The sequence below is a fragment of the Hyperolius riggenbachi genome, chromosome 7 (assembly GCF_040937935.1).
Source record: "Hyperolius riggenbachi isolate aHypRig1 chromosome 7, aHypRig1.pri, whole genome shotgun sequence".
Taxonomy (NCBI): Eukaryota; Metazoa; Chordata; class Amphibia; order Anura; family Hyperoliidae; genus Hyperolius; species Hyperolius riggenbachi.
This window is the reverse complement of record NC_090652.1, coordinates 26,862,909-26,875,806: the sequence shown is the minus strand read 5'-3', so window position 1 is coordinate 26,875,806 and position 12,898 is coordinate 26,862,909. Positions and strand designations below refer to the sequence as shown.

Below are 12,898 nucleotides of genomic sequence, written 5' to 3'. Positions count from 1 at the left end.
GGTTCACTGGAGTCCCAAAGCTTTAGAAATGGCTTTATAACGTTTACCAGACTGATAGATCTCAATTACAGTACTTTTGTTCTCATTTTTTCCTGAATTTCTTTGGATCTTGGCATAATGTCTAGCTTTTGAGGTGCTTTTGGTCTACTTCTCTGTGTCAGATCGCTACTATTTAAGTGATTTCTTGATTGAAACAGGTGTGGCAGTAATCAGGCCTGGGGGTGACTACAGAAATTGAACTCAGGTGTGATAAACCACAGTTAAGTTATTTTTTAACAAGGGGGGCAATCACTTTTTCACACAGGGCCATGTAGATTTGGAGTTTTTTTTCTCACTAAATAATAAAAACCATCATTTAAAACTGCATTTTGTGCTCAATTATGTTATTTTTGACTAATAGTTAACGGTTTTTGATAAGCAGAAACATTTAAGTGTGACAAACATGCAAAAGAATAAGAAATCAGGGAGGGGGCAAATAGTTTTTCACACCACTGTATATCTACACACACCTCCTGGTGACCTGACGATATCACACCAGATCGGCCTCCCGGTCCCTCTGTGCTTTTTGGTTTCTCACCAAGATACACTAACTTACCTGAGGCTTCTTTCAGCCCCAAGAAGTCTATCTGGTCCAGCACTGCAGTTCGGCTGCCCTCCAGTGCGCCAGTCCAAAAGATATGATATAACATTATTATGTAAATAGAGAGAGACCAGGGCAGCGATCGCAGTGCAGACTGTCGCGGGTGTCGTCACAATGAAGCATAATATTGGCAGATGATTTGGGCACGTCCGATGTTGCAGGAAGTACCTAAACCTCCTGATCCCAAATAACCATTTGGATGTGATAGAGAAGTGTTCTGAAATGCAGCCAGGCCCCATCATGCTCGCATGGGAGAGATACTCGTAAGGATGGAGGTACTTAAGTGTAAAAATGTATGTAAACTTCTAATGGTTAAAATAAGAATAAGAGGTTAGTATCTCTTACCTCTCAAAAATAGACAACGCGTTTCACAGGTACTAGCCCGCTCCCTCAGGACACAGTGCCTTCCAGCAAGGCGAATATGGGCGCCTCTGATTATTGGGGGGAGGTGTGTGTGGGAGGGGGGGGGGGAGATTGAAGTAAGGCAGGTGTGCCTTCTATCAGAATTACCCATTTGCATTTTTTGTTAATCCCCTCCTTCCCCATACCAAAAAAAAAAAGGAAAAAATAGGGGGAATATATAAACCTTGATGTTTATTAAATATTTTATTGTGAAATTTTATTCCACATCGGTATATACAGAGTGTGAGAAGTAGAACAAAGCACAGATACATAGTGTACACCCTTCCCCCATACAATAGCGCAATAATGGTGTAAAACAGCATCCACTTACACAAGAAACCACCATCGAAAGAGATAATCCCTACTTATGTCACTACAATACAGCAGACTGTTTCATTCATTTTAAAAAGAAATTAGTTCATTAAAAAAAGAGAGAACTTATCTATTGCTTCTGCATAAGCTGTGCGGAAACTAACATGCTGTGTGCGGGGGGCGGGGCACAGACACATAGTCTATGAGGGTGTCTGGTGCTGACTTTATCTCATGAATTCCCTCTCATTTCTGCAAAGGGGATAAAATGGTTATTTTACTTCTTCAATCACGGTTTCCATCATGTTGTTGTTTTTTTAAAAAAAAGGAAATATTCAATACAAAAATAAATTACTGTATTTAATTGATTAAAATCTTGATTGGCACGACAAAAGCAGTTATCGATTGTTACCTTATTAAAGGATACCCGAAGTGACATGTGACATGATGAAATAGACATGTGTATGTACAGTGCCTAGCGCACAAATAACTATGCTGTGTTCCTTTTTTTCTTTCTCTGCCTGAAAGAGTTAAATATCAGGTTTGTAATTGGCTGACTCAGACAGGAAGTGACTACAGTGTGACCCTCACTGATAAGAAATTCCCCTTTTTTTTTTACCTCTTTCTTGCTCTCGGAAGCCATTTTCTGCTAGGAAAGTGTTTTATAGTTGGAATTTCTTATCAGTGAGGGTCACACTGTAGTCACTTCCTGTCCAGTCAGGACTGAGTCAGCCACTTACATACCTTATATTTAACTCTTTCAGGCAGAGAAAGAAAAAAAGGGAACACAGCCTAGTTATTTGTGTGCTAGGCACTGTACATACACATGTCTATCTCATTATGTCACATTTTAGTTCAGGTATCCTTTAAGCACTTTTCTAAACACTAGCCAATGTACGAGTCACATACAGTACAGGACATCGACATCGAGAGAAACACTAAAACTCCCCTGGTTATTCTTTTCTGAAGAATGCTAGTTCCCTGGTGGTCATTACAGAACAGTCAGTGGGATATTAATCATTTTAGCTTGCATGCAAACATCATGCAAATGGCATCAGGACAACATTATCTGCATTAAATTGAGCAATTCTAGTGGTTATGTTGGTCCTCTGGCTTCAAACTTTCCTAATTTGTCCTATTCTGTGATTGGGCGTGTAGATACCAACATGTTCATGTGAAAAATCTAGACTGTGTTGGGGAGGGGTGGGGCTTCTCTCCTACGATTGGGCAGTGCCCAACCACTATTGTTCATCTATTCTTCTGCTCTACAGGCACCTCCCACTTGTCCTCCCTCACTCCTCCTAAAAAAAAAAACATGTCTGCCAGAAGCTGAGCAACGTGTCTGTACAACCATCTTTCCTAAGCAGCCACTTAAAACATTCAGGAATGGTCATTCCCAGCACAGTTCCATCTGAGTCATAACAGATCATAGTGAGGACTGATGAAAAAGGGGGAGACAGTTAATTAGTGGTCGTAAGATTGCAGCTGTGCTCGCGTTGCGTCCGTGAGTGGGTGTCTGAATGCAGAAACACTACAGTCAACATTCGGCAAGACCATCAGAATCTCAGTGACCACCACTGCAATCTGATATGACCCAGGTGGGGATTGTAAGCCCCTTTCCACCCAACAGCAGGCAATTTATTTAAGGAACCCAGTCCAAGCTTGTAAAGTTCCCCTTTGATTAAAGTCTTTAGTGAATCCCAGCAGGAACATTATGTAGATAAAACACAGATAAAAGTCCCAAAGAATGTAATACACAGATGATATAATACATGCTGCAATCACCCCAAAAGCAGAGATCCCCTGAAAGAGACGCTTGCAATGTCTTGTTTGCTGATGTGCCTCTGAGCAGGTGCAAATAAAGTTTATACAAAGAGTGTAAAATTCAGCAAGAGAAAAAAAGTTCTGGGAATTAACCCCTTATAAGGCAGACCTGAACTCTAAAGCCATCTACGGACCTAAGAATTTCATCATCCAAGACAACTGCTCACGACCGATTCGGGTGAAAGTCTATTGTGGGTACAGGTGTCCTCTGACAACGTTGAGACTGTCCTCAACGATTTCTGACGACTGGCGCTTCTGTCAATTAGAGTTGGCTGAGTATCATAGTTTATTTCTATTGTTTTTCCTACAGCGGGGAGCCTCCCGCTCAGACTCTTCCCTCCTCTCTCTATCGTACACAGCAGGCTGCTTGACAGCACCCACTAACAATGGTTTCAGGTAACACTTATTACAAGTCTGTCTGAGGCCTAAATTTACATCCCCTTCTGAGGATGAGCGAGAGAGGGCGGGCAAGGGAAAGCTGTAGACACAATAGACTCTGATCCGAGTTTCCCGATGCAATTGTCTTGGCCAAGGACAATCCAGCGAACTTGAGTCTTCATATAAATATTTACTTAGCAGCTAATCAATCTTCAGGGGTCAGCCACACTGGGGCGATGACATCAGAACACACATCTGTAAAAGGCGATGATGTCATAGCACCAGTGCGGGAATCCGGGGTGAAAGCAGAAAAGCAGTCAATTGAAGTGTTTAACCACCTTTCCTTAAGACGGGATCTATACTTTAGAGTTCAGGTCTGCCCTGATATCTGTTTGTGTCACATGATCCTCTCATAGAGCAGACTGCAGGCCAGACCGCCAGGAAGTAGAGGGGCGGAGCTTCCTCCAATACGACACTTGCTGGAATCCATCGTTCTCTCGCTAAGGGTTAAATAACAAAACAATCAGTGTGATTCCCGTCAGGTCTACGATGGGGAGACTCTTCTTATGACTGGGCAGCAAAGCAGGATGCCTGCGTACCTTATATGCAGCCTCACATCAGGGGATCTGGAAGAGAAAGGAAAATAATAGATACTTAAAGAGGCCCTGTGGTGACATAGAGTAGACTGCAGTAAATCACTCAGGACGACCACTTTTATGGTACCGTATTTTTCAAACTATAAAACACACTTTTTCTCCTCCAAAAATGGGGAAAAAAGTCAGTGCGTCTTACATGCCAAATACAGGGAGTCCCCGACTTACGAACACCCGCCTATATGAAGTGTCGAGGACTCCCTGTATTGTCCCCCGCTCCCCCCAGTGTGTCCTAACTCTGCCCCAATGTATAACTTTCAGAAGCGACAGTACAGCTCACCTAAACCATGGCTGCAGCAGAAAGGGGACCCATGGGGGACAGAAGGGCCCAAAAACTGAACCTAATGCTCTTATGTACTTTTATTAACTGGGATGTACAGTATGTAGGTGTAATTTTACTATTTGGCCACTGGATGTCTCACCCACTTTATTCTTCCTGTGTACTGCATACATGCGTTACAGGATGAAATGCGTGTATGCTTTACTTTGACTTCTGTCAATGACCACCGACATCTCAATGATCATTGATCACAGGAACTTTGATCAGTGAATGGGAGCTGTGTTCCCATTCACTGATCCCGGTACTAACCTCAGCAATGGGAACGTGGGCGGGCGCCAGCAGAAGCACATGCAGCAGGCGATCCCTGTGAGGTACGTATTTCTACGCCCTGGGACTGTAGATGAAGTCCTGTGGGGGGTAAATATACTGTCCCCGGTATGATAACCAGTTAATCTCTAAATCGCTGGTAGCTGGTACACCCCTAAGTGACGGATGTCAAAATTGTGCCCAGACAAATGTCCCTCCCCAGAGTCACGTTAGCTGTTAGTGTTACAAGGTCTCCGGGATGAATGAGGAGCAGGGGTGTTAGATTTGGTATTATCACTCTCACACTGGTCACTGGAAGTTCAGCATGGCGCGTCATGGCAGAGAACTCTCTGAGGAGCTTATAAAAAGAAGTGTTGGTCTACATAAAGATGCTATAAGAAGACTGCCACACCCTGACACTGAGCTGCGGCTTGGTGGCCAGTCCCTAATATAATGAAATATTTACAGAACTGTGAGAGGTGTGTACACTTCCGTGAGGTGCTGTACACGATAGAGGACACTTACCCAGGCGGTAGGTCTTCAGCGGGCCATCGTTGTGGCGGACTTCGCAGCTGTAGTCCTTCCCCTCCTCGTAGATGATGTCTTTATGCATGGTGGTGTAGTAGGCCCAGTCCTCCTTGAAGGTCATGTCTGACTGCTGGCAATCGTCCAGTTGCCGACCTTCGGCTTTCAGAGCCAGGTCGATGCGGGGAGGGTGGAAGTTGGTGCAGTGACAAATCAGCTGGTTCGCCTTACCTTTTTCCGGTGGATGTCGTGTATAGACATACACCTGGGGCGGCTCTGGTGGAGAGAAAGAGAATATCCACATAAACCATCCATTCACTGGGGACAAAGACATTACTGAGGATGCAGCCTATCCATTCACTAGAAACCAGTGACATCACTGAGAATGCAGCCTTTCCTGTCTATAGACCAGTGGCATCACTGATGGTGCAGCCTATCTGTTCACTAAAGACCAGTGACATCACTGACAATGCAGCATATCCATTCACTAGAGACCAGCGACATCACTGAGAATGCAGCCTATCCATTCACTAGAGACCAGCGACATCACTGAGAATGCAGCCTATCCATTCACTAGAGACCAGCGACATCACTGAGAATGCAGCCTATCCATTCACTAGAGACCAGCGACATCACTGAGAATGCAGCCTATCCATTCACTAGAGACCAGCGACATCACTGAGAATGCAGCCTATCCATTCACTAGAGACCAGCGACATCACTGAGAATGCAGCCCATCCATTCACTAGAGACCAGCGACATCACTGAGAATGCAGCCTATCCATTCACTAGAGACCAGCGACATCACTGAGAATGCAGCCTATCCATTCACTAGAGACCAGCGACATCACTGAGAATGCAGCATATCCATTCACTAGAGACCAGCGACATCACTGACAATGCAGCCTATCTATTCCCTAGATACCAGTGACATCACTGAGAATGCAGCCTATCCATTCCCTAGAGACCAGTGACATCACTGAGAATGCAGCCTATCCATACACTAGAGACCAGTGACATCACTGAGAATGCAACATATCCTTTAAAGGACACATCCAAACTGTATGAAAATAAAAAAATCCACTTACCTGGGGCTTCCTTCAGCCCCTGCCAGCTGTCCTGTGACCTCGCCGCTGGTGGCCCCTAGGTTTCCCTTAAAGTGAAGGTCCAGGGAAAATAAAGAAATTTAAAATCTACTTACCTGGGGCTTCCTCCAGCCCATGGTGACCGTTCTGTGCCCTTGCCGCAACTCTGCTCCCCGCCGGTAGCCCGGGGTCCCCTCCAGTAGAAGAGCCTCCGAAAGCTGCGCAGAGGCGTGGCTCTGGTTTTCAGCGCTCGGGGACAAAGACCAGTTTAGCGCCCCCTTCCCCATGTTAGGCTTGCGGTGCTTGTAATGCCCTACTTTGACCGCCTGTGCCCTCCAGATGGTCTACTCAAGACCTTTGACCCAGAACTAATGGCTTTTCTTTACAAGGGTAGACAGCGCTGTCCACAATCCCAGCGGCTCTCCCTGCCAGCTACACATTCTACTCAGCTCAATTTCTCTGATTGGGGTGGGCTTCTTTTGGGCAAGGAGGGGGTTCCTCCCAGTCCTAGCCAGGCACGCTCCCCTCCACTGCTGTATCTAGTTTCTCTGGTGGAGCGGGATGGAAGTGGCTGCAGGATAATTGTTTATTCTGTGCATCATGGTATAGAGGCTGCCAGCCGCTGAGCGCCCCTAAATCACTGCACCCGGGGACATATGTCCCCTCATGCCCACCCTTCGCTATGCCCCTGGAGCTGCGACGAGGGCACAGGGGCTGGAGGAAGCTCGAGGTAAGATTTTTGTTTTTTATTTTCCCTGGACCTTCACTTTAAGTTTCCTGGGTAAATCCTGAATCTTGGCCAGGACACGCTCTGCATGTCTCCTCATGGTTGCAACGGGTTTTCTTCAGGCAATCTGGTTTCCTACCACATCCCAACACCACACTAGTAGATGCATAGCCTCCCTCCCAAGACTGTGACGGGACATCAGAAGCCCCTCTAAGAGGCAGCGAGTGATGTGAATGGTTTTATGCACTGTATAAATGTCCATTAATATTAACCCCCACCTCCTGTCTGCCGTATGTCTTCACCCATATCTCCTTCTAACTTCACTCCCCCCCAATTAATCCTACTGTACACTATGTATACGTTTATACAATTCCTTCCTATTCTGATGTGTCAACGGCCAGAATTTTGTTGACAATGTAATTATATCCCAAGATGAACAAAAAGTAACTTGGAATCCCCGTAGCTCCTCCCCATAATTGCTGCAGATTACTCATCTGGCTGGCTCTATGCCATACAGGTCAGAATCCGGCCCATGGGCCAAATGTGGCCCTCAGATTTATCAGATGTGGCCCTTGGGAGGCTTCCCCACTTTGCATTATGTTTGGCCCACTACATACCACCAGGGAAGCCAAAACGGGGGAAGGGACAGCACTAGATACCAGGGAACTGTATAGGAGGGAGAAGGGGGAACACTAGACACCAGGGAACTGTATGGGGAAGAAAGACCACTAAACATCAGGGAACTGTATAGGGGATGGAGGGAGCTATTAGACACCGGGGAACTGTATAGGGATTGGGGAGGGGGCCAGTAGACACCAGGGAACTGTATAGGTGAGGGAGGGGGGGCACTAGACACCAGGGAACTGTATGAGGGAGGGAGGCCACTAGACACCAGGGAACTGTATGTGGAGGGAGGTCCACTAGACACCAGGGAACTGTATGTGGAGGGAGGTCCACTAGACACCAGGGAACTGTATGTGGAGGGAGGTCCACTAGACACCAGGGAACTGTATGTGGAGGGAGGTCCACTAGACACCAGGGAACTGTATAGGGGATGGAGGGGGCTATTAGACACCAGGGAACTTTATAAGGGAGAAAGGTGGCCACTAGACATTGAGGGTGGCCCAGAACGTAATTTCTGCCCACTTTGTATTTGAGTTTGACACCCCTGCTGATAAATTTATACATTTTCTTTTTTTTTATATTCATTTTTTTTTACAAGATTAATTTATAAATGATTTATTCAGGGCTCGTTTCCACTATAGCGAATCCGCATGCGGGCACTGCAAGCGGATTCGCATAGGCAATGTAAGTGGATGGGGCTGTTTCCACTTGTGCGGCTGCGGCAGCGTTTTTTGGTGCGGCAGAAATCTGCACGGCAGGGCCGTCAGATTTCGCGTGCAGAAGGAATGTGCGCGAATCGCCGCTAATGTAACTAATAGGGAAATCGCATGCGGGGTGACCATGCGGTTTTTGATGCGAAATCGCATGCGATTTCGCATAGGTATTAATGTTAATTTACACAGGCAGTGACATGGTTAAATTCGCATACAGCCTTACCTATGCGGAATCGCGGCAAAAAACGCATGCGGAATCGCACCCGCATGCGATTTCGTCCGCGGTGGAATGCAGGCGATTCCGCACCGCACTAGTGGAAACGAGCCCTTATCACAGGTGGTGACATTAGCGCTGTCAGGTGCCGCTCTGCAGGATGTTTGTTTATGAAGAATTCCAAATCCAGAGAATAGAATGCCTGGTCTTCCAGACTATATGTAGATAGAGGAAGTGTTTCTGATGCTAAAACCAGGAAAATGACCGTAAAAATGGGCATCCTGAATAATTTGCTGCATTCTATGACATGCAGTTATGGTTCCCCTTTAACTAGCGAGCAGGAGAGGGGAGGGAGGTGGGGCATATGGTGGCTGTGGTTAGTTCCTCCCCCAGTCACAGCTGTGGCCTGTACAGGTGTGAGCTTGTGGGCAGAGGATAGGAAGTGTGAAATGTATATTGGTGACCTCAGCTGTAGAGGAACTAGAGGAGACACTGCACACCAGAACTTAATGACACAGGCTGTGACAGCACTCGGGCCTGAATGATTTTAGGGAAAAATTGAATTGAGCGATTTCTGTCCTGTCTCTCTTTGAGCCCCCTCTGGGTCTCTCTCTTGCCCCCTTTGCCTCTCTGTGCCCCCCTCTGTCCCCCAAGCTGCAGCAGTGCAGCGCCAACACGATGCCCGTCTATCCACTTCGCCTCCTGCAGGCTCTTATGCACGACATACTTCCTGTATGGCATGTGACATACCACGAACCACGAACCATGCTGTGCACAAGAGTCGGCAGATAGCGATAGAGGACAGATAGCGCTGGACTCCTGCGGAAGGTATGTACAACACTGCCGATGCTGCAAGCCGCACGCATCGGGACTTGGGGGAAGTTTGAAGCTGCTTCTTCAAATTACTCCATGAGGAAATTATGAAATCGCGGAAATCGCCGCTTTGTCGATTCCGAAATCGTGATCTTGGTGATCGCTATTTCGGTATTAATTCGATTTATGGTTCTGGCCTAGCCCACGGTCATTTGTATGCCAGAGTTTAGGACACATCCAGGGGCGTAACAATAGACCCTGCAAGGGATGCAGCCGCAGGGGGGGGGAACAGAAGCAGCAGGAGGCCCCATGGTGGGAGAAGTTTATTTTCCCTGTCCTGAGACACTGACAACTAGAGGCACTGAGTGAAAAAACAAAAACAAAAAAAAACACCTTTCTGTTGCCCGCACAATTGTTCTAATGACTGCCTCTGCTCAGCCACTGATAAGGAATCACACAAAGTTTTGCAGACAAAGATTTGTAGACAGCCCCTATTCAGTGTGCAGCAGTGGCTTGTGTACAGCACCTAGCCCCCAGCCTCTCTACCCCTCTCCAAGTGCTGTGTACTGTAGTAATGCTGGAGAAGTCTGCAGAGCCAGTTCTGCTCCATCAGAGAAGGACAGAGTGAGTGTAATAAGCTGAGGCTGGGAGCACACTCGTCTTTTGGTTTTCTGTATACCATGTGTGCGAGGGGGGCCCACCCAAAGATTTGCAGGGGGGCCCAGTGATTTCTAGTTATGCCCCTGGACGCCCCTGGTGCAAGACTTGTAGCAATTGCACTTCGATGTTAAAGAATCACAAAACGCAATCACTCCAAAATCACTTTCCTGTACAGTGAAAAAATCATAGGAAAAAATCGCTTTGCAAAACGCTAGTCGCTTTGCTAGCATTTTGTGATCCCCAGTGTGAATGGGGCCTAACACTGTCTGGAAAAGGACGCCATATTGACAAAGCTGTGCATTCAACTCCTATGTACGTGAGGCGCTCTATATTATTGGCTACAGCGGTCCTGGCACTTGTATTGGCCTGAGGAAGCGAACTTACACCCACGAAACACGTTGCCTGTGCATAATAAGCCTTGTTTGTCACATGTGACTGTTACTAAGATTAGCCACCTCACTTATTTATATTTTATTGGTTTTGTTACCTAATTTTATCCTACCTGGGCACCTCTTTAACCCGGTTGTTGAGTATTCAACTCCCTCGTTTGTACAGCATCCGTTTTTGTAATTTCCCATCTACTATGCAATCCCCCCGAGAGGGCTCAAAACACTGCCAACCATGCTTGCCAAACGCAATGCTGATCCAGTGCCTACACCCAACGTTTGTGTGAACGCATCCTTCAACTCTTGCGTCTGTATTTTTTTCCCCAGCATTCCTCCATTGTTCTGCCAGAGAAAACGCCCGTGTTCAACGCCAGTATGAATTTAGCTTAACCTTTCTGACCTCTGAAAATTCTGATGTGTACCCAAATGCAAAAAAATAAAATACAAATTCAGGGACCCAACCGTGTGCTGAAATCACCAAATGATACTGTGTCCGTCTGTTTTCCTTCTGTCCTGTGCAAGAGTTCAGGTCCACTTTAACCCCCTCCTGGTCAGCGGTGGGAGGGTGGCAGCTACAGGACTGCCTAACGTCAATTGGTGTCAGGTCCTGTAGGCAGAGATTAGCAGGGACTGCACGCGCGGATGCGCGCGCATTCCCTGCTGAGTTGTAAATAGCCTGCCAGCCGCAATCGGAGCTGGCAGGCTGTTGGGGGGGGGGGGGGGAACTGTTATTTTAGTGTGTACAGCACTGCGATCTAGCACAGCGCTGTACGGGGGACAGCTTTGTGACTTAGCTATCCCCTTGAGTGGCTAACAATCTAATCCCTCTCATAGGCTGATTCCTACGAGAGGTGATTGTAGTGGTGGGATCTCGGGGGGCGGGAGGAATAAAATTAAAATAGCAGTTTTTAATTAAAAAAAAAAAAATTACAGAAGCAATCAGATCCCACCAACAAAAAGCTTTGTTGGTGCGGACAGAAAAGGAGGTAAAATTAATTTGGGTGGCAAGTTGTACGGCCGAGCAATAAACTGTTAAAGCTGCTAAATTGTAAAAGAAAAAAAATCGTCTGGTCACTGGGGGGGGTGTGACATGATAGTACAATCAACGGCTCGATAAAATAATCCCTTTCCATTGAATCTGAAGACATTATTAAAATCGGAGGTGTGTGAAATCTTCTGTAAAGTTAAAGTGCTCAGTAATGAAAGAATGTTTAGAGAACAATCAGATTGTCAATCCAACCAGTCAGATCAAAATATATGATTGCATACCATTGATCCACAGCATGAAAGGATCCAAACTATTCCCGATATTGAAACCAGCTGCGATCGTATGTATGAGAAGAAAAAGAATCTGTCATGTCGATCGAACAGTTCTTTAAAGGGCCTGAGCCCACTAGCGCAGTTGTATCCACTTCTGTCCACTTTTCAGCATTTGTAACATTGATGTGTAGCTGAAAAGCGGACACAACTGCGCACAACTGTGCTAGTGGGCTCAGGCCCTAAGGAAATAATCGATACAATCTGAATCAGATTTAAAAAAAAAAATGCAGGATTTTTGAGATATTGTTGAGATATGATTGCAGATAATGGAGACAAAGCATGATAAGAAGCAAACTATTCCTGATAACAAAACCAGCTGCGATCGTATGTAATGCTAGGTAAACAGAATGAGGTTTTCTGTCAGATTTACTGTCAAATCGATTATTTACGTCAGGCCTGATCTGATCTCCGATCGATTCTCCGATCGATTTTCTATTGACTTCTATGGAAAATCGATTGGAAATCACATTGAACCTGTTGGATAAACTTGATCAGACAATAAATCTGACAGAAAATCTCATCGTGTGTACCTAGCATAAGAAGAAAAAAAAAATTAAAAAAAATAAAAAAATCAGTCAATCAGTTCTTTTAAGGTGGCTGCCAATCTTTTTCATCCAATTTTTACCATTTCTAAAGAGGCCCATACACCTAACGATTTTCCGGCCGATATACAGCAGATTCGAATCACTGTGATCGAATCTGCTGTGAAATTGAAGCGCAAACGCTGACACAACGATCAATTTCCATCCGAAATCTATTGTTCCCGTTGATCCGTCCCTGCGGAAGATTTCGCTCGATCGCCGGTGTGGGTTGTAAGTGCGTCATAGCGGCGTTCGAATGTCCGGCGCTAGCGGCAATACACTACCTGCTCCGGCCGGTGCGTATCCCCGCTGTCACCGCTGCTCCTTCTCCGCTGGGTTCCGGCAGGCTTCACTCCTTCCTGTTCGGACAGGAAGTTTAAACAGTAGAGCGCCTCCTCTACTGATTAAACTTCCCCCAGCAGGAATTAACGTAAAGCTGTAGTCATGGAGCCCAGAGC

At 46.1% G+C, this 12,898-nt stretch overlaps 1 protein-coding gene across 1 annotated transcript; it reads right to left on the bottom strand.

The window, feature by feature from the left end:
- Positions 1-1,227: 1,227 nt before the first annotated feature.
- On the bottom strand, positions 1,228-5,626 carry LOC137524193 (beta-2-microglobulin-like). The gene is made up of 3 exons (XM_068243783.1): positions 5,318-5,626; positions 4,153-4,179; positions 1,228-4,053 (listed from the first exon to the last, which is right to left on the bottom strand). The coding sequence occupies exons 1-2, from the start codon at positions 5,619-5,621 to the stop codon at positions 4,166-4,168; spliced, it is 318 nt and encodes a 105-aa protein (XP_068099884.1). The 5' UTR covers positions 5,622-5,626; the 3' UTR covers positions 1,228-4,053; positions 4,153-4,165.
- Positions 5,627-12,898: the final 7,272 nt, after the last annotated feature.